Raw genomic sequence first — 27,489 nt, 5'->3', positions numbered from 1 at the left:
TTTGTGCAGAGTAAGATTTGCCTTCCTTGGGTTGTAACAAGGGACCAAGAATACAAGAAGCACAGAATTGCAATTTTAGCACTTCCCCGGTGTCTAAAGTGTCAGATGCTGAAATTAAATGCGACGTGTTGCTTTGTTGTAAATGATTGCTGTCTGCTCGTGTGGCAGAGTTCCAGCCGCTACTCTGTCCCCTGCAGCACCTTACCAGCTGAATGTGCTATGCATGAGAAAGGCAGACCATTTCTAGCCTGTTGTTGATCTAAATTTAAGTTGAAACATTTGTCTTTGCCCTGGCCTCTTGTGTTTGGCATACCGATTGGTTTAATCTTTGGTTTTCACTGAAAGTCACGGCAACCCTGCGACTCATGTTCTCAGTTCTCAGTATTATTTATTTACTTTTTTTGTTGCATTTGCACAATTTGTGTCCTTCTGCAAAAACATTGGTTGGCAGTCTTTGTAGATTCTCATTGATTCCATTATATCTCTTTGCTCTACCATGAATGCCTGCAAGGAAATGAATCTCAGGGTAGCATTTGGTGACATATACATGCTTTGAGAATAAATTTATTTTGAACTTTGATCAGACTGATGCAGTAGGACAGTCATTTTGTATGTGGTACAGTAGTGTAGTGGTTAGCACAACACTTTACGGTACAGGTGACTGGGGTTCAATTCCCGATGCTGCCTGCAAAGTGTTTGTTCTTTCTACCCGTGATTGCATGGGTTTCCTCCTGGTGCTCCAGTTTTCTCCCTCAGTCCAGACATACTAGTTGGTAGATTAGTTGGTCATTGTAAGTTGTCCCATGATTAGGCTAGGGTTAAATCGGGGAATTGCGACACAGCTCAAAGGGCTGGAAGGGTCTAATCTAAATAAATACACAGATAAATCGATCGATAGAAAAGATGAGCTACAATAGTGCCAGGAACATAAGAAACTTGCATCAAAAACCAAACCTATACCCTGCTGTTCCAGACTTCTGCAGTAATATTCTCTCTTCAAAACACTGACTCTCCATTAACTTTCAACCGCGGTGGCAATCTTGTCGACACAAGCATTTTAAGGAAGTCAGTTTAGCAAGATATTGCTGCTACAAAATGCAAATAACGCTGGGTTCCCTTTAATTATTGCAAAATATTTATTCACTCGATATCAGTTTTAAACTCTTTAGGATCATCTTGGTAGGTCGGAATAATTGTCCATTGTAAATAGACTCTAGTGTGTAGGTAAGGCGTAGAATTTGGGAAAAGTTGGGAAAGAGAGAAGAATCAAAAAATGGGATAAATACAGGAAAATTGTAAGTGGCCAGTGCAGACACAATGGGCCAAGTGGCCTGCTGCCCTCCTGTATGACTCAGTGACAGTTGCTGTAAGACCTGGCCAAAAGTCAAAGTCAAGTTTATTGTCTTCTGCACAAGTACACATAATGAAAAACTTAGTTGCAACACGAATTGCTGGGTTGTGGAATTAGGATGGAGGTGTAACAATAAGAGCAGAAGTCAGGAGGAGGATAGGCCATAGGCCTCATCTGCTTCCAATCCCCTTAGCCCTCATTTCCCTGATCTTTCAACAATTGATCTATTTTCTCCTTAACTGCCCAATGATCCAGCCTCTGCGATCCTCCGGAGTAGAGAATTCCAGAGATTCAGCATCCTCTGGCGCAGAGGCACCAACGTACAGGATTGGTCAAAGCGGTGGAGGGTTGCCATCTCCATCATGGGCATTAGCCTTCTCAGTATCTAGGGCATCTTCATAAGGTGATCCCTCAAAAAGGCAGCGTCCATCATTAAGGACCCATCCCCCAGGGCATGCTCTCTTCGTATTACTACCATCAGAGAGGGGGTACAGGAGCCTGAAGATACACTCTCAACATTTTAGGATCGGCTTCTTCCCCTCCAACATGTCTTCCCAATGGGAAATGAACTAACCCGTGAACACTACCTCTTATTTTTGCTCTTTTTTACATTACTTACTTAATTTAATTTTTAATATGTACAGTGGATTCCGATTAACTGGGATACATTTGGAGCAGAACATTTTGCCCCAATTAGCCAGAGCTTCATGGAAACAGTTAAAAGATATAAAAAAGACAAACTACGTAACAAGTTATAGACAATAGGTGCAGAAGTAGACCATTCGGCCCCTCGAGTCTGCACCGCCATTCTGAGATCATGGCTGATCTAGCTCCTTCTTGAAAGCATCTAGAGAATTGGCCTCTACTGTCTTCCGAGGCAGTGCATTCCACACCTCCACAACTCTCTGGGAGAAGAAATGTATGTAAATGAAATGCAGAACAAGTTAGAACACTACCAATACTATTACAGTACTATAAAACTATGTATTAGTTCCTAATAGTTCCTGATAGGGGAATTCTTCTGCCGTGTTTTTTTTTGATTGACTATAAATGAACAAAATCTTTGCAGATAAAGGCATACCTTCATATACAGTAATACTTCGAATGATTGCATCTTCCAAATCTTCATTTTTATTATAACATTCGAAACGATTGTAAATATCTTCAAATTTTTTTGTAATTCCTAACTTGTTGCTGAAGGACTTTCAATCCCGGCTGTTTCTGGCATCTCCAAGCCTGAACGCTCGAAACCGCAGTGAGCAAAGCAGATCCAACTTGCCGTACTGCTTATCTCTCGCCAACTGTCTGTGACATAATCACAGCTTTTTGAGCACAAACACATACAACTGATGCTATTTAAAAACTGATCGCCCTATGCATGGTGCAATGTCTAATGGCCACGCAAGTGCACGGGGTGCTGGTTTGAAGATGTTTGGCAAATTCCAAGTAATCGAAGGGGATCCCAGCAACCAGCACCTGTAGATTTTCTCTTATTTGCTATTTTTTCGATTTAGTTATTATTATTTATAGGTTGTCCCAAATAAGCGGCTGCCTGATTAATCTAAAAGCCGATGATCGCGTTTTCCCATGGTGGTCCTTGAAGCGGTGGAGAAATAGACTCGAGATCCTGCAGATGCTGGAAATCCAGAGTAACACACACAAAATGCTGGAGGGACCCAGCAGGTCAGGCAGCACCCAAGGAGAGGAATAAAAAGTTGATGTTTCAGGCCGACACACTTAATCAGGAGGAATAGACTTATCTGGCAAAGTAAACAGGTGTGTGTTCTGCTGGCAATTGGAGAAGATGAAAATAGGATATGGTGACCATGGCAACCATACCTCCACAGTATTGTAATGAATGGCATCGAAAGCTCAGTAAGACTAATATGAAAGACCGATTTACTAATAATTGGAGAGAGAGAGAGAGAGAGAGAGAGAGAGGAAACTAGTTGTAGGAGTGAAAGTATGTTAAATTTTTGAGTTTAATAATGTTGTGGGAGTTCATTCATATACAGAGGTGAGCATTTGTAACCCAGAGGTGGCTCGTATTATAATATGACCTGGAGCCCTGAGTTATCATAACTTGGAGCCAGGCCCTAAACCAATCAGCACCTGGATTTATGCTTGCTCCTCAGCTGTGTCCAATCCAGATCTACAAGGTGACATGGAGACTGGCTGTAACATTTCCAGGTTACTGTAGACGTGAGGGTGAAGTGGGAATGCAGCCCACGAGGAGGACGCAGAGCTGTCATCAAAAATGACAGCAGGGACAGGCAAGATGAGTGGGCAATAAGTGGCAGATGGAGAATGATGTGAAAATGTGAAGTTTCCATTTTGAGATGAAAGAACTGTGGAAAAAAAAGTAAGTATTTTTGAATAGTGAGCCAATAAGAAGTGTTAGTTTTCTGAAGGAACATTTATTCAGGGCAATAAACATTGATGGCAAGGCCATCATTTACTGCCCTTCTTTAGTTGATAAATTGCCCTCCTGGGCCACTTGTGAAGGTGCTGCCATTGCACTGTCGAGCAGGGAGTCAGAGGACTTAAAACCTTTGACGATGAATGAATGGTGATATTTTTCTTTGGATTAGAAGCTATTGGATGTGGTCTTTCCATAGACCAAGAAACCATAGGTATAAGAGCAGAATTAAGCCATTCAGCCCATCAAGTCTGCTTTGCCATTCAATCATGGATGTTTTTTTTCTCAGCGTTCTCTCAGCTTCTCCCCTTAGTCCTAAATATCTTTACCAATCAAAAACCTTTGCTTTATATACACCCATGACTTGGCCTGTGAAGTTCTATCTGGAAAGGAACACTAACATCTCACTTGCCTTCCTCAATCTCCAAGTTAACCTTTAAAGTTCAAAGTTCAAAATCAATTTTATTATCGGAGTACATATATGTCACCTCATATAAGATTCCCAAGTCCCTTTGCACTTCTGTGAACTCAGAAAATAGTCTATGTCTTTATTCTTCCTGTCAAAGTGCATAGATGGACAGACTCCAAGGAGGGGTGGCTGGAATCTGTGATGTGCCGAGATGTGGCCACAACTCTGTGGTTTTTGCAGTGAGTTGTTTTTGTATGTGATGCTCCCCATGATACCAGGTAAAAGCTATATCCTGCAAACTTCAGCCTCCTGAACCAGCATGGATAACTTCACTCACCTCAACTCCAAACTGATTCCACAACCTACACAAACATCTCAGCGCGTGCCCTGATTAATTTTCACTCAGCCATCTTTGAGAGTGTCATGGCCACCTCTGTCTCCAAGTCCAGGTTGCAGCCAGTGGTCCACTCAATGGAGAAGATCATTTGCCGCCTGCTACCGACATTAAAAGTCCTGGCCCCCTCCGGACCAAAGAAAACCCTCGCAGTCACCTATTCACCAAATTGCTATCAGGGAGGTGCTACAAGTCCGTCATCGCCAGGACTACACGTCATCTCCGAAGCTTCTTTCCTGTAGCTGTCCACCTTCTCAACAAGACTCACTCAGGTGTAATATCCTTGCTGTCCCTGCACAACATCTGTTAAATGTTCCTTCCTGCTCTCCTTGTTCTGTTGATAATTATTGAGTCTGTTCATATGTTCGCATTTATAAAAGTTTGATTATCGATGTTGGTGCATGTGACCATTCTGCTAATTGTTGATCACTGATGGTTGTTTGCACCATTGTATTGTAAATTGTTGGTTGCTCTTGCGTTGTCTGTTATGGTATTGCCCAGTGTTCTATGCTTGGCACCGATCCACAATCAATTCTGGTACGTTTCACACACTGGCAATAAAGAGATTCTGATTCTGAAACTCACTTTCAGGGACTCTACAACTCACATTCTCAGTATTATTGTTTTTTTATATTTGCGCGATTTGTCTTCTTTTGCACATTGGTTGTCTGCCTGTTGTTCATAAATCCCATTGTATTTTTTTAAATTTGCCTGTAAATGCCTGCAAGGTGGTATATGGTTTCATTGACATATGCTAAGTACAGTGCAGTGTCTAACAACCACACAAGTGCATTGCGACTGATGCTAGTTAGAAACTGTTTAGCAACAGCCTCCTGTCTTAATTAAGCGGCATATTGTCCAAAATAAGTGAAGGGAATCCCAGTTAGTTTCTTGATTAGTTTTTGTTCTCTAAGAGTTGTCCCAAATAAGCAGGTGCCCTGATTAACCAGAATCCAAGAAGCCTGGAGACTGGGCACGAGATTGTGACCGACTCCATTTCCCACTGATTAAAGCACTGCAGAAGATTGAAATTATCAAGCGAGTGTTGGGGGCGAGCGGGTATTCAGTTCCGTCTACCAGCCTTTCGTTCACGGTTGCCAGAGGAAGGTGTCTGCCTGTGACAGTCTCTCTCTCTCCCTCGCGCTCACAGCTGCCAGAAAAAGGTGTCTGGTGTGACGGTTTCTCTTTCCCTCTCACTCACTGCTCCCGAATGAAGCAGCGAATCGATGCTGCCAGAGTCCTGGGATCTGGGCCTGCTTTGATCGACTTGGTTTGTGGTCGGACTCTGTCGTTCACGCTATGATGTGTTTCTGGTTTCTGGTCGCTCCTTTTTTCTTGTTGCTATTTCGGGTGGCTTTGCATCGGGGCGGCCCACAGATAACAAATACTGAGCTGAAACAGATATGTCTGGACTCTTTCAGTTTTGCATTTCATATTCTGTGTTTTCCAATTGCTTTTTTACCATTGCCGTTTGCGTGATTTGTTTCTTGCGCCTGGAGATGGGGGTTCGATGATTTTCTTTCAAAGGGTTTCATGGTTTTTCTTTGTTTCGTGGGGAAGAAGGATCTCAGGGTTGTAACTGGCATCTATACTTTGATCATAAATGTACTTTGAATATTTGAACCCACTGAACTAACATTGATATTAAAGCAGAGACGACTATCTGGAGTAACAACTAATCTGGTGGAGGAGCTCAGCAGGTCGAGCAGCATCTGTAGGGGGGATGGAATTGTCAACGTCTTGGATCGAAGCTCTGCATCAGGACTAACGCTGATCCAGTTTCATCCCCGAAACTTCAACAATTCCTTCCCTCCCGCAGATGTGGCTCAACAAGCTGAGCTCCACCAGCAGGTTCTAACTCTGCAGTCTGTTGTGGCAGGCAAGCATATGCAGTTAGTTCAAAGTTAAATTCTAAGTAAATTTTATTATCAAAGTACAAATATGGCACTATATACAACCCTGAGATTAATTTTCCTGCGGGCATACTCAGCAAATCTATAGAATAATAACTGTAACAGGATCAATGAAAGATCAACCAGAGTGCAGAAGACAACAAAATGTGCAAATGCAAATATATAGATAACAAGAACATGAGATAACAAGATAAAGTGTCCTTAAGGTGAGATCATTGGTTGTGGGAACATCTCAAAGGATGGGCAAGTAAGTGTAATTATCCCCTTTGTTCAAGAGCCTGATGGTTGAGGAGTAGTAACTTTTCTTGAACCTGATGGTGCAAGTTCTGAGGATCTTGTACCTTCTACCTGATGGCAGCAGTGAGAAGAGAGCAGGACCCGGGTGTTGGGGGTCTCTGATGATGGATTCTGCTTTCCTATAGCACGTTTCATGTAGATGCACTCAGTGGTTGGGAGGGCATTACCTGTGATGTACTGGGCCGAATCCACTACCTTTTGCAGGATTTTCCGTTCAAAGGCACTGGAGTTTCCATACCAGACCATGATGCAGCCAGTCTGTACACTCTCATAATTACCGGGGTCTCAGTGAATGGAAGTGATTTTAGCAGTCATTACTCAGTCAGACCAGGCAGGGCTGAGAGGCAGCAGGAATCGACTCGGCACATAGACACCAGAGATCCTGCAAATCAAAATTCAAAGTACATTTATTATGTACTGATGGAGCTCATCAGCCTGGGAAGGCAGTCCGTCTAAGAGAGGGAAAACTCTGATTTCAAACCTCTGCTGCCGTGCAGCCATACCCACTCAGGGGAAAGGCTTCGGGAGTAAACCCTGGGGACAAATCCGGAGCTGGAGTCCCTAAGACAGTCCGACATTGTCTTCAACCTCGTTCTGGCAACTCCCGCGACGACACTGGTGCCAAGCTGTATCGACCCTTACCCTTCCCTTGGACAATGTCGGTGTCATGGAGAGGGGAGACTTGCTGCATGGGCAACTGCCGGTCTCCCCATATAACTTTGCCCAGGCCTGTGCCCTGGAGAAGACTTTCCAGGCACAGGTCCACGGTCTCATGAGTCTAATGGATGCCACATATATATATGTTATACACCCTTGAGTTTTGTCTCCTTCTAGGCAGCCACAACGCAAAAAAACCCAAAAGAACCCATTTTTAAAAAGACCATTGAATACTCAATGTGCAAAAGATAAAAAAAAACAAATTGTGCTAACTATAAAAGTAAGCAAATAGCATTCAGAACAGAAGTGAGTCCATAGACCCAAAACTCAAAGCAGCCAGAGCAGGCCCCAGCCTCAGCCTCAGTTCAGTGCAGAGTGGAGAAAATGTCATGAGACCCTCCAGAGTAACATACACACGATGCTAGCTGAACTCAGAAAGTCTCGCAGTATCTATGCAGTGGAATAAATAGCCAGCTTTACAGCTTTAGACCCGTTATCATGACTGGAAAGGAAAGGGAAAGAAGATGAAATAAGAAGGTGGAAGGGGGAAAAGTATGTGGACAAGGGTTTTGGGGGGTGGGGGGTGGCAGCAGCGGGATGAAGCAATGACAACAGCCCCCGACAATCCACCTCCCCACCCCACCATCTTGTAATGACTACTCCCCACTTTGTTTCCAATCCTGACGAAGGACCTTAGCCTGAAAGGTCAACTGTTCATTTATCTCCATGGATGCTGCCTGACTTGTTGAGTTGTTCCAGTATTTTATGTGTGTTCTTTGGACTTAACACACTCCCACCCTGCAGCATGTTGGATGATGGATAAATGTGCTCAAGTTGGGAATGGTCAAAGTTAGTCACGGAACACAAGCCATTAAATTTAGTAAAAGAAGCAGGCAAGATTTTAGCCTTGTTTGTGGACAATGTGAATTTTGAAGAGTGAGGATGAGTCAGCTGCAAACAAGTACTCAGTCAAAACAGGAGTAGTGGTCAAATTGTGGACAGCAGTTGCTGCTTGTCCAGCATGTTTACTGTATTCAGTTTGATGCTGAAATCTATGTGTTTCTGTCTGCTTCCTGTTGACAGTCTCAGCTGAGTGTAATATCAAGGGCTGGTTAAGGTCACAGTGACTGCATTCCATTCAGATACGCAGAGGGCATCTGGGTTGGGTGGGACTACAGCTTGAGGTCTTCAGTGAGGGTGAAAGGTGAAAAGATTGAAGGTTGAATCTTCATTCAGACGATTGTGAGTGTGTGGTACGAGTTACTGGCGCAAGTGGTGCATGCGAGCTCGATTTCAAAGTTTAAGAGGACTTTGGATAGATACATGGATATTGGGGGTATGGAGGTTTATGATCCTGGCGCAGGTCAACGGGAGAAGGCAGTTTAAATGGTCTGGCATGGACTAGATGGACCAAAGGGCCTGTTCCTGTGCAGTATTTTTCTATGACTCTATGTATCTTGTTAATGAAACAAACAGGTACTTTTGCCACTGGTACATTGGTCCTTGCGTACTGCAGTTTATACCTCTGAATTGCTGTGTTTTTTTTCTCTGTTAAAAATATCATAAAATATTGTTGCTTGCCTGGAGGTTCATTCTGGCCAGTAGAATGTGCACTGTTTATAAGTGGCCTCTGGGTGTACAGTGGTGGTCATCTGCTATAGCCCATCCAATTGAAGGTTTGGCGTGTTCTGCATTCAGAGAAGCTCCTCTGCACACCAGTGTTGTAACACATGGTTATTTGAGTTACTGTCTCCTTAAACCAGTTTAGCCATTCTCCTCTGACCTCTCTCACCAACAAAGCATTTTCGCCCACAGAACTACTGCTCGCTTTTTTGTTACTCGCACCACTCTCTGTAAATTCTGGAGACTGTTGTGCATGAAAATCCCAGGAGATAAACCGTTTCTGAGATACTTAAACCAACTATCATTCCCTGGTCAAAAAGTCATTTTAATCACATTTCTTTCCCATTCTGAACAAGAACTGAACTTCTTGAACATATCTGCGTACTTTTATGTCTTGAGTTGCTGCCACATGACTGGCTGATTAGATATTTGCCTTTACGGCCAGTTGTACAGGAGTACGTAATTAAGTGCCCACAGAATGTATGTATCACACAGTCTCACCAGCATTTTGTGCTTTATGTTTGAAATCTGTTCCATTTGAGGCTTTGAATAAATTAATAGGATGTACAATGCACTGATATTAATACATACTGTGCCTTGTAAAATTGTTCAGCCCCCAGCTCTTTGTTCACATAAATGAGTATTACAACCAGGGATTTTGATCAATTTAACAGAGAATTTCTATTTGTGAATCACATGCTCCTTTTTTCATAGTCGAGCCTAAAAACCAAGGGAAATTGTAAAGCACGAAAACTAAAAATTCAAAAACTGAAATGTCAGTTCCCCCCTTTGCTCAGTGCTTAGCTGAACCACCTGTCGCAGCTATTACAGCCAGTAGTCTTTTTGGATAATTCTCTATTAGCTTTCACATTCCTCCTTGCTAAATTGCTCAAGCTGTGCCAGGTTAGTTGGAGAGCGGTTGTGAACAGCGATCTTAAGGTTTTGCCAGAGTTGGTCAATCAGGAGTCTTACTGAGTCACTCAAGGGCGTCAATTTTCTTCATTTGAAGCCACTCCGTGGTTGCACTGGCAGTGTGCTTTGGGTTGTTGTCTTGTTGAATGACGAGCTTCTGCCCCAGTTTAAGCTTTCTAGCAGAGGCTAGCAGATTTTTATCCAGGATCTCTGTATTCAGCAGCATTCATTTTCCCATCAATCCTGATCAGATTTCATCCCTTCTGCTGAAAAGCATCCCCACAGCTGATGCTACCTCCACCATACTTTACAGTAGAGATGGTGTTACCTGGCTGATGCACAATATTAGATTTCCACCACACCAACCACTTTGTGTTGAGGCCATAAAGTGCTGCTTTAGTCTCAAACAACCATAAGACCTTCATCCACATCTTTACAGTATCTTCTATGCAACATTTGCAAATTCTCGCGGGCAAGGATATGCTTTTATTTAGTTAGTGCTGCTTCATTGCCTCTCTTCCATAAATACCCTTTTTTTGTGCAGGGCCTCAGAGTGTGGAGTCATGAATTCATCTCCAGTTGCAGCCACTGACTTCTGCAGTTCACTCAAAGTAACTGTTGGCATTACAAGTGCCATTCTTCTCTGACAACTAAGTTTAGAGAGAGGGCCTGACCTTTGCAGTTTTGCTGTGGTTTCATATTTTCCCACTGCACTGAGCTCTGAGGTGTGCTCAGAGCCTTTGAGATAGTCCTGTACTCTTCCCCAGATTTGTGCTTCTCCATTATCATTTCTCTGAATGTTCTTTTGTCTTCATTTTGGTTTGGTCTGTTGAAAATCTACCATACTGTTGGTCCTTATGGAGAGAGGGCATTTATTCTCATGAATTTATTGATCCTCCAATCTTCTACATCAACAAATTGAGTGAGTTGGTAAAGTTATATACAGTAATGCACCTGAAGAAAGTTAGCAGAGTAATTACAAAGGGGATGAGTACTTTTTCAGCCTCACAATTTTGGTTTTTAATTTTTCATAAATTGTTGGTATATTTTGGAATTTTTAAAAATTTGACATGATGTTTTGTAGATTAGCTTAAAAATCCTACTTCAGTGTATTTTAAATTAAAAAAATGAGATAGTAAAATATGAAAATGGTTGTGGGGGCTGAATACATTTTCAAGACACTGCAGCACACTGAGCAGTTTAGACCTGCAGTGGATTCGAGGCATGTATATCTTCAATGTAGGGAAATGGGAATGGTGCTGGAGAATGGTGTTGGGGGGCTGAATGGCCTCCTCCTGCTCCTACTTCTTCAGCTGATGGACAACAGAGAGAAAATGTACCAGGAAAATTATGTAAAGTGCACTAGTGTGCGTTTACTCTTCAACTAAAGGGCAAGCATATTAGTTTTAGGAAAGCACCTACTATCTCAAGTTCGGCTTGGATCCAAACAATGATTGTAATTACACCAGACGCAAGAACACATTACAGAATGAGAGTGCTAGATGGCTCCGGGCCTGTTGTCGCTGGAGTGTAGAAAAATGAGGGGTGGTGTGTGGAATCTCATTGAAACCTGTCGAAAGGCCTAGATGAAGTGGACATTGATAGGATGTTCCCCATAGTGGGGGAATCCAGGACCAGAGGGCACAGCCTCTAGAATGAAGATGAGGAGGAATTTCTTTTGCCAGAGGGTGGAGGCCAAGTCATTAGGCATACTTCAGAACTGGGTTCAATATCACCGGCATATGTGGTGAGATTTGATAGCTTTGTATCAGCAGTACAATGATAATAGAGAGAGAAAAAACAGGTGAATTACAGTAAGTATGTACATATAATTAAACTAAATAAGTAGCGTAAAAATAGGAAATAAAAAAGTAGTGAGGTTGTGTTCATGGGCTCAGTGTCCATTCAGAAATCTGAAGCTGTTCCTGAATCATTGAGTGTGTACCTCCTTCTTGATGCTAACAATGAGAAGAGGAACAAAGTGGAGGTGGATAGCTTCTTGATTACTTAAGGTGTCAAAGGTTACAGGGAGAAGGCGGGAGTATGGTGTGGAGATAGATAATAAATCATCCATGATGGTACGGCAGAGCAGACTCGATGGGCCAAATGGCCCAATTCTCCTCCTATGTCTTATGGTCTTCCTCTCTTTCAATGCACTAAGCCCATCTTTTCCACATTTTGCTGCCTGATGTATTTTAGTTTCCCGAGGTAGATCTTTCAAAACCTTCTCTCCTGCCCTCAAGTTCAGTAAGAAACACCTTACTTCCCAAGTAACTTCTCTAACTTCCGTTAATGCCCCTCCTCCCCTTCTTACCCCATCCCTGATATATTTAGTTTTTTTTTTGTTTTCTCCCCTCCCCTTTTTTTTCTTTCTCTCTCTGCCCATCACTCTGCCTGTTCTCCATCTCCCTCTGGTGCTCCCCTCCCCCTTCCTTTCTCCCTAGGCCTTCCATCCCATGATCCTTTCCCTTCTCCAGCTCTGTACCCCTTTTGCCAATCACCTTTCTGGCTCTCAGCTTCACCCCACCCCCTCCGGTCTTCTCCTATCATTTCACATTTTCCTCTTCCCCTCCTACTTTCAAATCTCTTACTATCTTTCCTTTCAGTTAGTCCTGACGAAGGGTCTCGGCCCGAAACATCGACAGTGCTTCTCCCTATAGATGCTGCTTGGCCTGCTGCATTCCGCCAGCATTTTGTGTGTGTTGCTTGAATTTCCAGCATCTGCAGATTTCTTCGTGTTTGCTTCCCAAGTAACAGTACTTTCCCCTAATGGTTCATTCACCCTGCACGACCATCGCAAGAGCACAACAACTAAGCAATTACCTCGAACTTTCATCAGGTCCGACCTTAGTTTTCCTTTACTAATTCTCAATTTCCCTTCCTGAGCGTTCGTTAGTCAACGTTTGAAAAGATTCCACAGTGTATGGAAAGTAATTGAAGGAGCTGCTTCCCAATGGGTTTGTCTTGGACTATTTGATGTTGACACTGCTTGCTGAACAGGAGATTGAAATATATCCAGATCCCTTCGAGCACAAGTCATGTCAGCGTGTTAAAAGTGCAATCCTCACAAGAGCACTTCCTTTTTCTAACTGTATATCCGTGCCCTATCAACCAAACGTGAGTCCCATATTTCCCACCAAAAACTGATGTCAATACATTCCATTTTACTGGCAGGGTTTTCAAATATACCGTTCCGACTGATATGGTGAGTGTGAAGTCAAAATTTATAAGCATAGTGCTAACTTAATATTTTCCAGTTTATAAATACCTGTTTGATATACACAAGAGATTCTGCAGGTGCTGGAAATCTTGAGCAACACATACAAAACGCTGGAGGAACTCAGCAAGTCAGGTAGCATCTATGGAGAGAAATAAACAGTCACTGTTTTGGGCCGAGACCCTTCATCAGGACTCCTGAGTTCCTCCAGAATATCAATTTCTCTTTCCGGTAATAAAAAGTTTTTGCCCTCCCCCTCCCTTCTTCCTGTATTCCCCTCTCTGGCTCCTTACCTCTTCTCACCTGTCTGTTACCTCCCCCTAGGTCTGCTGTTTCGTCCAGTGGTGCTAGAAAGTTTGTGAACTCTATAGAATTTTTGCATAAGTATGACCTGAATGTGATCAGATCTTCATAAAAGTCCTAAGACTAGATAAAGAGAACCCAATTAAATAAACAGAAAAAATGTAATGCTTGTTAATTTATTTATTGAGAAAAATGATTCAATATTACTGGTCGTAACTTTAATTTGTTGGGAGGAAAGTCCAAGAGGAATGGTAGAGGTAGGTTTCTAACACAGAGTGGTGGGTGTGTGGAATGTGCTGCCAGGAGAGGTGACAGAGGCAGATAGATTAAGGACGTTTTACAGACCTAGAGGGTAGGATTGGACTGATCTTGTAGTAGATTAAAGATCTGGCACAATATCTTGGACTGAGAGGCCCATACTGTGCTATACTGTTCTACATAATGTAATCGAATCCCAAAATGCCAAAAAAGAAGACTTTAAAATCTACATATACAAACAAGCTGGATGAACTCAGCAGGTCGGGCGGCATCCGTTGAAATGAACAGTCAATGATTCGGGCCGAGACCCTTCATCAGGACTGAAGAAGGAGGGGGCAGGGGCCCTGTAAAGAAGGTGGGGGGAGGGTGGAAAACCAATCAGAGGAAAGATCAAGGGGTGGGGGAGGGGATAGGCTGGAGAGGTGAAGAAGGAATCTAAGGGGAAAGCACTATGGGTAGTAGAAGTGTTTACTTTAAAATCTACTCATTGAGTGACCATTGAAGTGAGATTGTGTGGACGGTGACTGGAGATACCTTCATTCTCAGTGGTTAATGCATGTAAGCAGATCTCCATCCTGGGCAGGTGATTGGTTAGTTCAGCCACTACATGGGGAGCTGATGCCAAGAACATTGACCCCACCACCACTAATTTGAATTGTATAATTTAAGTACACATAAAATCTTTGAAGGTTTGGGTATTGTACCTAGCCGTGAGATAGCTTGATAAATATTGTTGATTTATTTGATGTTTTGTTCCTATTACAGAGCAAATCATAGAAAAAGATGAAGGTCCTTACTACACACATCTTGGTTCGGGTCCAACTGTGGCCGCTATAAGAGAACTAATGGAAGAAAGGTAGGTTGATAACAAGTCTCAGTCTTTTGATCAGAGGGTGGATGGAAGCCAAGTTGGAAAATTGGTGAGGGAACCCACTCACAATGATTTATGAGACACCAAGCCATGAGCTGGGAATAGTTCAGTAACTCAAGCAAATGCTCAAGGAAGATGTGCAATGCGTGTATCTAAATGTTTCAAGTTTAATTGTCATTCAACCATGCACCTTTATACCGCCAAATGAAATATCATTCCTCCAGAGCCAAAGTGCAAAACGCAGGACATAACGCTCAATTACAGGGCACAGCATGTGTAGTTATGACAGTCACAAAATAATATTAGCACAAGTCCCTGAGTGGCATGCCCTGAAGATTAACAGTGCATGGGATGTTGTTCTGGAGTCACATTTCTGCAAGAACAAGCACACAGCAGTTCCTCATCTCGCACTGGGTCAGCCGCAGGTGAAGGCAATCCATTTTGTATTCCAGCCAAGTGAACACTGGAGGGCTGTGCCAATGGGAGAGCTGGCCTGCAAGCTTATTAGTCAATAAGCCCAATGAGCTACAGATAGGAGTCACCAAATGGAGCTTTAGCACGCTGGAAAGAGCAAAGTGAAAGCTCAGAACAGGAGTATTCCTGAATTTCATGAAATCTGGAAACATAGAAAAGGAAAAAGAAAGTGGTATCTACATTCAAAGAAAATATTGTAGCAATGGAGGAAGATGATTTCATTTCAGATTGCTGGCACCTGCATTTGAGACGTTAAAGGTAACTTTCCTGTGATGCACACTTGTAGCAGTTGTTTTAATGTCAGTAAGGTTGCATGTTGGCAAGGAGGAAGAAGCAGCAGAAAGCCTCCTATTACTCCAAAACATCCCAGTCAATCCCCTCCCTTATGTTGTCATTAAAATCCAGATCAACTCTTCTTCTTTCCCTCCCATCTCTCTTCTCCGTTCTTCCATCTTTCATCTTCCCTCTCCCTAATCTCTACTTCCCTCTCCCATCTCTCTTCTCCCCTCTTCCATTGGGCAGAAGATACAAAAGCCTGAAAGCATGTACCTACAGGCTCAATGACAGCATCCACCCCACTGTTATCAGACTCTGAAACGGACCTCTTGTGTGATAAGATGGAGTCTTGACCTCACAATCTACCTTGTTATGATCTTGTACTGCACTCTTTAAGTACTTTATTCTGCATTGTTGTTGTTTTACCTTATTCTAGCTCAATGCACTGGAATGAATTGGTATGCAGAAACATGCACGTTACGCTTTTCACCATACATTGGTACTTGTGACAGTAACAAACTAATAACAGTACCTTTCCCCACTGCAAAACAAAAACAATGATACCTGTTTTTCCAAGGTAGTTATTTTACCGATAAACACGTAAATAAGAGCCTGAGTTCTCTCACTTTTCCAAAGATATCCAGAAGAATGGAAGGCAAACTCAATGCCAAAAGGTTGATGAACGAGACGTGCCAATCAAGTTTAAAAAACTTCTTAGGGCTTACAATTGCTTCAGGAATCTTAACAGTACAGAGGTAGTAATCATCTTTTGGGAAGGTTGGGACCCCTCTACCTCCTCCCTCTATTCCTCATTCTACCAAACCACTATCCAACCCCATTTTCACACCCAATCTCCTTCATACCCCTCTCCACCCCCTCCTCCAATCCTCTCTTCCACCCAATCTTCTTCATCCCCAACTCTCCACCTCCTTTCCTGTAACTCCCTCCTCCAATCCTCTATCCTCTCACCACATTTGTGTTTATTCCATTGTGCTCATTTCCAATGCCTACTTCCATTTTCTTTATTATTTCCCGTCAGGCACAGGTGAGGTGTTTCACCAAATGTTTGGATACTAGGGTGATGCCACAGACCCCTAGGTTAACGGTAGGGGTCCATGACATTAAAATAGTTTGGGAACTCTGATCTGCTGGGAGACAAGAAAACAAAAGCCTAACGGTTTGCAGTTAGCCTTGTCTCATGGAACTGTTCAATATTTCAAAAGGTGGACAAAGCACACAGATGAGAGCGCACACAAGAATCACACTCTCTAATCCACCTAAAGTCATAAGCAGGGGTTCCAAACCTTTTTTATGCCATGGACCTCAGGATGGGAACCCCTATCACAGAGAGATACGACACCGGTGCAGGTCTCTGACACAGCGGCTGTACTGTCTGTGGTGCTGCTCCAGGAAGGGAAGTGTTATTTTTCATCTGATATTGGATCTCAGCACGAACCATTGACTGTCTATTCATTTTCATAGATGCTGCCTGACCTGCTGAGTTCCTGTAGCATTTGTGTTGCTTTGGATTTCCAGCATCTACAGAATTTCTCGTGCTTATGGATAGGGGGTTCTGATGGTTATCAACTAAGATGTTATCCTTTATCTAAGGAGAGGGCCCAGAAGAGGTTCACGGGAATGATCCCAGGAATGAAAGATTTAGTGCATGAGGAGCGTTTGATGGCTCTGGGCCTGTACTTGCTGGAGTTCAGAAGAATGAGGAGAGAGCTCATTGACACCTATCAAATATTGAAAGGTCCAGATAGAGTAGACATGGAGAGGATATTTTCAAAGTTAGGGTGGTGGGTGGGGGAGGGGGGTGTCTCAGAATAAATAAGGACATTCTTTTTGAACAGAGATGAGGAGGAATTTCTTTAGCCAGAGGGTGGTGAATCTGTGGAATTCATTGCTATAGATGGCTATGGAGGCCAAGTCATCGGGTATATTTAAAGCAGAGGTTGAGAGATTCTTGATTAGTTGGGAGTGGGTAAAAGTTTATGAGAAGAAAGCAGGAGAATGTAGTTGGGAAGGATAATATATCAGCCATAGAGGAATATCAGAATAGACTTAATAGGCCAAATTCTACTTCTGTGTCTTATGATCTTACACACAAAATGTGTAAGAAACACTGATTAGACTTGGACAGTGGCCAACTGGCATTTGGCCAGTTGAAAGATCAAAATTTTTGTGAAGAAAAATGTTTGGTAATCTTTTATCATTTAAGTAGGGAGCAGCCCATGCTGTATCGCATGCCGAGATCCAAGTAAACAAACAGAAGAGGAATTTTGCTGAAAAACAATTGCTCAGCCATTTATTTTTAGCAGCAGAAGAAATTTTCCATGCCGCTGTGATCAGAGAACTTTTTAAAGTAAAATTTGAAATTATTTAAGAACACGGAACAGTACAGCACAGGAAGAGGCCATTCAGCCCATATGTTGTGCTGAACTAGCTCAAAGCAAATCAAATTTACACAAATACTAAAATACCTACACCATGTCCCATCCCTTCATCTTCCTCACATCCATATGTCTATCCAAGCATCTGTTTAATACCTCTAATGTATTTGCCTCTACCACCATACCAGGTAGTGCATTCCAGACATCCACAACTCTCTGAGTAAAAAACTTGTCCCTCACAACCCCTTGAACCTACCCCTCTCATCTACAATGCATGCCATCTGGTATTAGACATTTCAACCCTGGGGATCAGGTACTGTCTGCCACTCTCATCATCTTTTAAACCTCAACCAGATCTCACCTCAGCCTCTGCCGCCCCAGAGAAAACATCTTAATCTTGCTTCTTTCAATAACCTGGAATAGCAAATCAATAAAATAAATACAGTTTCAAAATATCCATCAGATTATGCTATCAAAAGCTCACAACCATTCTTCTTCTGCAATCTGTTTGTTTTGTGGCATTGTTTTGAAGAGCAGCCCTCTTTCCAGACTCCAGGGCTGCAAGTTAGACCTTGCTCAATGGATTTCCCTGGTCCAGCCTCTGCAATTTAAATGACAAGCTGAGCAAATTTATTCGGATTTCTGGAATCCAAGTTGAGGGCAGATCTGCAGTGCAAGTGAGCAGTGGGAAGCCAATATTACTAGAGAGAGCTTCAAAGAAGTGGAACTTTATCCCAGATGAGGGTGAAAGCAGTTCCAGTTGTGGTTGGCTTTGCGGCTGGAGTGCCTTCACGGGACGCCGCCACTTAGCGGCCACAGCTCAGCAACGGCATCACTCAGTCTCCAGTACCACCGCCCGGGGTGATCCGTATTCGAACAAGACAGGCACTCCGAAAATAGCTGCTTTCACATGACCGGCACGCTCACATCTTGTTCTGCTCTTGGAAGGAGGAGCCTCGCATGTGAGAAGTTTTCAGCAAAATGTTGAATTATTGCATACAGTTCTGGTCGCCCTGCTATAGGAATGGTGAGGCTTTGGAGGGGGCAGAAGAGGTTTACCAGGGTGTTGCCTAATTTAGGGGGGCATGTACTAGCACAAAAGGATGGGCAAACTTGGGTTATTTTCTCTGGAGCAGCAGACCTGGAGGGGAGATCTGTTAGGCATTTATACAATTATGAGAGGCATAGATAGATGAGACAGGGAGTATCTTTTTCCCAGGGCAGAAATGTCTGTTACAGAGGGCATGCATGGAAGACGAGAGGGGGTAGGTTCAAAGGAGATGTGAGGGGTAAGATCTTTACTCATAGAGTGGTGGATTCCTGCAATACGCTGCCTGGTATGGTGGGAGAAGCAAATTTATTAGAGGCTTTGTTTAGATAGGCACATGGATGTAAGGAAGATGGAGGGATATGGACATGGTGAAGGTAGGAGGGATTAGTTTTCCAGGTTTTTTGATCTGCATTTTAGCTGGCACAATATTGTACCCTGAAGGTCCTGTTCTGGTGCTGTACTGCTCTGTGTTATTTATTCATATATATATTTATCAATTTGTCTATCTATTTATTTATTCATTCAGAGATACGGCATTCTAACAGGCTCTTGGGGCCTAACAAACCCATTCTGCCCAACTGCACCCATTTGTTGTGCTACATCTATTGTCTTACTGTCCTGATTTCATTCACATTGTGCACAGAAACAGAACGTAGAACTTTACAACACAGTACAGACCCTACGGCCCACAGTTTTGTGCCAACCTTTTAACCTACTCTAAGATCAATCTAACCCTTCTCTCCCCTATAGCCATCCATTTTTCTTTCATCTATGTGCCCGCCACTCTCTGTAAAACAACTTACCTTTGACATCCCTCCTATACTTTTCTCCAGTCGCCTTAAAATTATGCCCCATCTATTAGGTATTTCTGCCTTCTGACTCTGGCTGTCCACTCTCTCTTTGCCTCTTGTCACATTATATACCTCTGTAAAGTCATCTATGATCCTCCTTTGCTCCAAAGAGAATAGCCCTAGCTCACAAATCCTATCCTCATAAAACATGCTCCCGGATCCAGTCAGCGTCCTAGCAAATCTCCTCAGCACCCTCTCTTGAGTTTCTACGTTCTTCCTATGTTTATGAATTTCTCAGATTTCAGAATTGCTTTAGCCATTTCAAAGAGCTGAAAGTGAATTCAGTGCTTTTCCTTAAACACCGGTTTGTCTGCTATTTGAGAAGGAGTCTTTAACTTTTGGTTATGTCCAACATCAACATCCAACGTCCTTCCCCTTTGCTGCTCTGAATGTGGAGAGGTGAGTGGAAAAGTGAACACACTTGCCTTAACCCTGATGATTCTTTTCAGGGCTAAGTGGGCGCCACGGTAGCGTAGTGGTCAGCGCGATGCTGTCACAGTTTGAGACTTCCGGAGATTGGAGTTCAATTCTGGCACATTTCTCTATGGAGTCTCTATACGTCTTCCCCATGGAGGGCGTGGCTTTCCCCGTGTCCTCCGGTTTCCTCCCACAGTCTGAAGGTGTACTGGCTAGGAGGTTAATTGGTCATTGTAAATTGTCCTGTGCGTAGTTAGTCAGGGTGGCTCAAAGGGCTGCATAGGCCTATTCCACACTGTAAGGTTTAATTCATTAATTGAAGTGATTGAAAATCAGATTAGATCAGAATAAATCATTTTGTGACCACCTCCAGCTCAGATGGGCAATGGGGAAATTTGAGAATCACTTCCAGGCAGGGTTAATAGAGTCAAAGAGAGAAGCAGCATGAAGCAGGCCATTCATAGAATCTGGAAGAATCGGTCCAACTCTCCACGCTAGCCAAGGTGTGTGTAAGAGTTAGCCCCACTTGCCAAAATTTGGCTATGCCGCCCCAAAAAACCTTTCCTAACCACATAACTGTCCAAATGTCTTTTGAACAGTTTAATTACCACTTCTGGCAGCTTGTTCCAAATACCCTTCTATTCCTGCCTTTTCATATTGCTGTAAAATATGTGGTGGACAGAACATTCCAAGCTTTGCAGTTGATTTGATGCAAGTATCATCAGAAGTTTTGCCGTACCTTCTGCACTTCTGCTTGTCCACTGTGATGAGATATTTCTGGACCTTTCTGCTTCAATTATGTCACCTCTCATGCTTCTAAACTCCTGTGGGCAGAAGCTTGGCCCGTATGAAGTCAAGTTCAAGTTTAATTATCACTCAGCCATACGTGGATACCCGTAAATACAGGCAAACGAAACAGCGTTACTCCGGTGCCAAGGTACAAAACACAATACTAACAGTCACACACACAGCACAAGGCACACATAGCACATATAAGATAGCAAACACAGATAAGTTATCAGTAAAATACAGTCACACAAAGAAAGGGCCTGAGACCGTGAGCATTGTAGGCATCTGCAGTCGAACACAATACGACTTGTCTTCTGCCAAGTGAACACTGGGGGCAGCACCAACTCCAGATTGGGTGCCTCACCCACACCACCTCCGGTGGAGGGCTCTGACTCTGACACCTCTCTCCTGGGTGGCAACACCACAGCTTGAGACCTAGTCCTCAAGTCAGAAGACAACTTGCCCACTCCTTGGATTATTCCAGTAAAACTTTCTCCTAATTGCTTCCAAATTATTCCAGATTAAAGATCAACCGTATTTGTCACATGATGTTGTAATAATCGGCATCATGATACACATCTGTGATCTTTAATGGCGTTGATCACAGCTAAATATTTCCTCCATCCCTCTCAAACAGAGTGGTGAGGTGGGGCAATTTACAGCTGTTCCCTTCTGGGCTCATCTTGCAGATACTGAAAACAAGACTAGACCACAGAGCAAGGGAATTATGTTGGCTTGGAAATTAATTCAAAATGATGTTGCAGTTCTATTGTTGTTTATTATTTTGAAATGCGGCACAGTTACAGGCCAGATATACCCATATGACCAATTACCCTACTAATCCATATGTCTTTGGAATGTGGGAGGAAACCAGAGCACCAGGAAGGAAACCCACACTGTCACAGGGAGAATGGACAAACTCCTTACAAACAGCGGCAGGAATTCAACCTAGTGATAGGGTTACACTAACTACTACACTCTGTACTGCCCAATTCACTCCCTATAAAATTACCAAAGTGATCCAAAGGTTTGCCTTTTTATTAGTATAATGATGTCTAGATGAAAGGTCTGGGGCCGAAACGTCGACTGTTTACTCTTTTCCACAGATGCTGCCTGACCCGCTGAGTTCCTCCAGCATTTTGTGTGTGTTGCTTTGGATTTCCAGCATCTGCAGAATTTCTCATGCTTGCGTTCATAACCATGTCCTTTCTTAGTTATATATGCAACATGTCAAAAGAAGAAGTGTTGCCCTTTAACAGTCTCTCCCTTTGAGAATGACTGATATGAAAGATCGAGAAAAAAAAATTGCTTTCATATTGAATGCTGAGTTAAAATAAAGGAAGCGGTTCTCTTTAAAAGGCCAGGCTAAATCTATACCAAGCTCAAACCACAGCTTGATGTTTGACAAGGAATGACGTGCAATTGAATAAAATAACTTCCTTACATTCTTGACATACAGTCGACATTCTGGCTGTAAATTTTGTGCCGCAACTTGTGATATTTATCATGTAATAGCTTCTGATGGTGTCACATTTCCTTTGAAGTGTGAGGGAAAAAAAAAGTCCACTTAAGATATTAGGTTGTCACAGATGCCATGGGCAGTCACTGGATAAGACAAATGCATTTAATTCAGCTAAGTTATACACTTGGGAATGAGAAGCAGGAATCCTGAGCCTGCTTCACTACTTAGAGTGCTGTTGATTAGATTGTAACTTTGTTTCTGCATTTCTGTCCAAACTTTCACCCCTTAACAAGAATCAAATCTATCTCTCCATTAAAAATACTCGACAACCCTGTTTCCATCAGTCTTTGAGGAAGGGGGCTCAAAAGAACAATCACAGGCACTTTCTGAATCATTGCATGTTGAGTTGGAATGCCTTGAACACTGAAGACTGGAAACCTCTTTCCTAACCCCCACCCCCCCAACAGTGAGAAGATTGAGCAAAATTGATAACTGATTGAAGGGGCAATGATTATAGAAGGTGGGATGTCAGGAATGAAAGGGTTAATGTATGAGGACCGTTTATGGCTCTGAGCCTGTACTCTCTCGTATTTAGAAGAATGAGGGGGGATTTCATTGAAACCTGTAGAATATTGAAAGGTCTAGATAGAGTGGATGTAGAGAGGATGCTTTCTATAGTGGAAGAGTCTTTGACCGAGGGCACGGCCTCAGAATACAAGGACATCCCTTTTAGAACAGAGGAGAGGAGGTATTTCTTTAGCCAGAAAGTGTTAAATCTATGGAATTCATTGCCATAGGTGGCTGTGGAGGTTGCATCATTAGATACATTTAAAGCTGAGGTTGATAGGTTCTTGATTAATCAGGGTGTCAAAGGATATTGGGAGAAGCCAGGAGAATGGGGTAGAGAGGGATAGTAAATCAGCCATGATGGAATGGCAGAGCGGACTGGATGGGCCGAATGACCTAATTCTGCTTCTGTGTCTCATGCTCTAAGGTTGCTGAGGCCATGTTTGGAATGTAGTGTTCAGTCTTGCCACCCTGCTATAGGAAGGATTCCATTAAGCTGAAAAGAATGCAGAAAAGATCGATAAGGATGTTGCCGGGTCTCGAGAGGCTGAGGTATACAGGAAAACTAAGTAGGCTGGGACTTCGGAGGAGAAGAAGGGTGACCTTACAGAAGAGTGTAAAATCTTGAGGGGGGGGATGGATAGGATGACTGTGCACAGTCTTTCTGCTGTGCTTGGGGAATTAAGAACTGCAGGGTGAAGGTGAGAGGGGAGAAATTTAATGGGAATTTGAGAGGCAAATTTGTCACCCGGAGGGTGGTGAGTATATATGGAACAGGCTGCCAGAGGACATACCTGTGGACATCCATCAGGGACATTTATCAGGAATGTAGAGTATGCAGGGACCTGATTATTATCAAGGATATCACCAATCCATCCAGCATTTTCTTTGACTTTCTACCATCAGACAGGAGACTCTGATGCATAAACACAAGGATGGTCAGGAGGCGAAACAGTTTCAGGCCATTAGGCTTCTGAACTCCCTGCCGCATCGCATTCGAAGTGTCACTGGTTAATCTGTTCTGTACCTCACAATATTTAATTTATGCACTTTAGTTTCTTTATCTAAGTGTGATCCATCTGCAGATTTCATCCTTACTTTCATAAGTTATTATGTGTTATGTGTACTACAGTGCTTTACACCCTGGTTCAGAGAAACGTTGTCTCATGTATATAGTTAAATGACAATAAACTTGACTTGACTTGACTTGGAACTTGGACAGCTAAGTGGATAGGTTGAGGGATTAGGAGCCAAATGCAGCAAATGGGATGAGCTTCGTTGGGCATTTTGGTCAGCATGGTGAGGATGGGCTGAAGGGCCATGACCATGCTGTATGGATCAAAGTACATGACCATTCACTATTCTCACTGCTCATCAGCTGGTGTCACCCTGTGGAAGGTGAACACCTCTAGACTTTCTGAATGAAAATATCAAACCCATTCCTTCCTTGTCAAAACAATAATCAGTATTCATACCATAAAGTGTACTTGCCTATAGTTAGTACAATTTCAAGTTTATTGTCATTCAACCATGCACATGTATACCATCAAATGAAACCAAAATGCACAACACTGTACATATACAGTCTCTCATACATAGGAGTTTAAAGTACGTTTATTATCAAAATATCAATAAATTATACTACCTTGAGATTCATCTGCTTACAGCAGGCCACAAAACAATTACCCATTTTTAAAAAAACCAACAAGCATCCAATGCACAGAGAGAGAGAAAAAACACACATTGTGCAAACAGTAGAAACATAGATAGCCTCCAACTATCCACACGATCAGTGCCTCTCATCGTCTTATATACCTCAAAGCAAGCAACAGCATTCAGAGTAAAAGTGAGTCCATAGGCAGGAATCTCCGATCAGGCCCACAGCCGCCACCTCAGTTCATCACACAGTGGAGCAAAACATTGCAGACTTGCAGCCCGGAGAATTTATTTGAAACTAAATTAACAAATAATAAGGTGCATTTATGGCACGAGTTTAAAAAGTAAACAGTATAATGCTACTGGTGATGAAACCTGAGTTGTGGCGGGGAGTTCAGTAACCTCACAACCTGGGGAAAGAAGCTGTTTCCCATCCTAGCAGTCCTTGTCCTAATGCTATGGTATCGCCTGTCTGATGGCAGAGGGTCAAAGAGATTCTTGGATGGATGGAGTAGAATTAATTTGGGCCTGTAAAGCACTGCTGAGATAGACAATCCCCCGGCATGTGATCACATGGACGTGGGAGCAGATCAATGGTTAAGTCCACGGGAAGGATCCACAGTATAGAGGCCCCACAACTTCCGGATTTAACCCAGTTGTGACAGGCTGCGTGCAGCCAAGCCTCTCTTTGGAGGGGCGGCTTGCCAATTTCAACATGTTGCATACCAATCGAGATTAATTCCGACAAGGGTTTTGAACTTTGACTCAGTTGGCACGCACGTCAAGAGCTTCCCTGCCTTCGCGAGTGAAAGTGGGTCCTGAACCCGTCGAGACACGAGCACAAGCAACTGGTCCCCCTGCCAGATTCCGGTCACTGCTCCGCACTGCCGGCCGTGGACCGCCACAATCGCTGGGGCTGGGAGTGTGCAACACACCGATACACAGTCACGACAGCAGAGCAAGTTCGTTTATTCTCTGACGGCTTCCTGGTGAAAGCAAAGAGTTTCAGAAACTGATATCTCAGATGACGGTAGATTCAAGATTCAAAAACGCTTACTGTCATTCCTCAGTACACGAGCATAAATGAGAACAAAATGATTGTTTTTCTCTGGATCCGATGCAGAATTAAAAACATAGTTAATACAAATATAAAAGCAACCCTACCAAACTGGGCACGAGTAACTGTTGAGGGTTGCTTTATATACAAAGATTAGTTTATACAGTATACGTAAGCACAAGAAAATCTGCAGATGCTGGAAATCCAAAACAACAAACACAAAATGCTGGAGGAACTCAGTAGGTCAGGCAGCATCTATGGAAAAGAGTAAACTGTCAACGTTTCGGGCTGAGACCCTTCCAGGATTCGTCAGCTTACGTACGTAGACTGATCGCACGTACATAAAGTGAAACTAGGTGCAAGAGTATCTGTATGTACTGACTGGAAATGAGTAAGCAACAGTGACTCTTGGCCAGAGGAGCTCTTCTAGGTAGCAGCAGGGTATGTGAAAATGCAATTGGATGGTGTCTGTGTCAGTGTAGGAATGAGGTGTGGAATGATTGTTGGTGCCGAATGGGGTGGTTTGAATATCTCAGAGGCTGCTGTTCTTTTGGGATTTTCATGCACAACAGTCTCTAGGGTTTACAGAGAGTGGCGCAAAGAACCACAAATTTCCAGTGAGCAAAAATGCCTTGTTAATGAGAGAGGTCAGAGGTGAATGGCCAGACTGGTTCAAGCTGACAGGATGGCAACAGTAACTCAAATAATCACGTGTTACAATGGTGGTGTGCAAAAGAGCATCTCTGAACGCACAACATGCCGAACCTTGAAGTGGATGGGCTACAGCAGCAGAAGACCTTCAATGTACATTTAGTAGCCACATTTTTAGGCACTGGGGGTACCTATTAAAGTGGCCACTGGTTGCATGCAACAGTCTGATAGCTGCTGCACAGACTGTCTTGACACCACAATATCCCAGACAGAGCAAAATTTGTTTTCTGGTACATGTCAATTCAAAGCAAGTGGATTACACCTGGCATGGCTGCACACTGAAATAATTTGCATTGTATGAACAGGGGCCGGAGAATGTCAAAGCGAGCAAAATCTTCCATTGTAGCATATCAGACTTATAATTTATTGGTGCTGTGTCTGCAAGTCTCTCTGTTTGTTGACGTGAGGTGGGCTTGCTAGCTTAGACTCTATAAGTGCAGTCACCCGCGATTATGCAGCGGGGCATGGGAACATGCTTTGAGGTGTTTTAGAGTACGCACCATTGCTCCCCATCTTGGTCCACTGTAGCCTCCCAGAGCATTCTAATATATTACCCTGATTATCTGCCTGTTCTGTGCAAGGAGACCGACTCAAGCAGAGCAAAGGAGCTGCTGCCTTTATTTTTACAGGGTGCTGTCAGGATTTTGTTTGTGAAAATCCAGCCAACAACATAAAGCTCTGCCCTTCTGAGATCCCTGTAAGAGTGCCGGAAAGTAATTAGCAAAGGTCCTTTTACTGCGATTAACTGATTCCAGGCACTGAGGAGTTTTGAAAGAGGGGCCGATCGTGCGTGCTTGTATTTTGTGAAATGCCTTGTCAGAATCAGAATCAGGTTTACTATCACTGCCAAATGTCGAGAAATATGTTATTTTGCAGCAGCAGTGTTGTGCAATACATCAAAGATCTATAAATTAAAATAAGAAATATATATACAGTACTGCACAAAAGTCTTAGACATATATATATAGAGAGGGTGCCCAAAACTTTTGCATAGTACTGTATTTGCCTACATGGAATGGAGAGCAAGTTTGTAAATCTGGTAGGGACAAAGCATGTTGGGAATGGTGAGGGTGGAATGCCACAGGAGGGGTGTGGGACAGGTGGCAGAGAAGAAGTGCCAGCTGGGGGTGCAGACACACCCAGCCCTGAGACTCCAGG

At 43.1% G+C, this 27,489-nt stretch overlaps 1 protein-coding gene across 3 annotated transcripts in view; it reads left to right on the top strand.

The window, feature by feature from the left end:
• Window positions 1–27,489, top strand: part of LOC132391485 (methylcytosine dioxygenase tet3-A-like) — a 231,979-nt gene that overhangs the window by 150,224 nt on the left and 54,266 nt on the right. For all 3 annotated transcript variants that reach the window (XM_059964750.1, XM_059964751.1, XM_059964756.1), the window contains one exon: window positions 14,519–14,609. In XM_059964750.1, coding sequence (XP_059820733.1) covers window positions 14,519–14,609 — 91 coding nt within the window. The remainder of the gene's footprint in view (window positions 1–14,518; window positions 14,610–27,489) is intronic.

This window comes from Hypanus sabinus, chromosome 1 (genome assembly GCF_030144855.1).
Source record: "Hypanus sabinus isolate sHypSab1 chromosome 1, sHypSab1.hap1, whole genome shotgun sequence".
NCBI lineage: Eukaryota > Metazoa > Chordata > Chondrichthyes > Myliobatiformes > Dasyatidae > Hypanus > Hypanus sabinus.
Note: the sequence above shows the minus strand (reverse complement) of the source record. Positions and strands in the feature narration are given on the sequence as shown.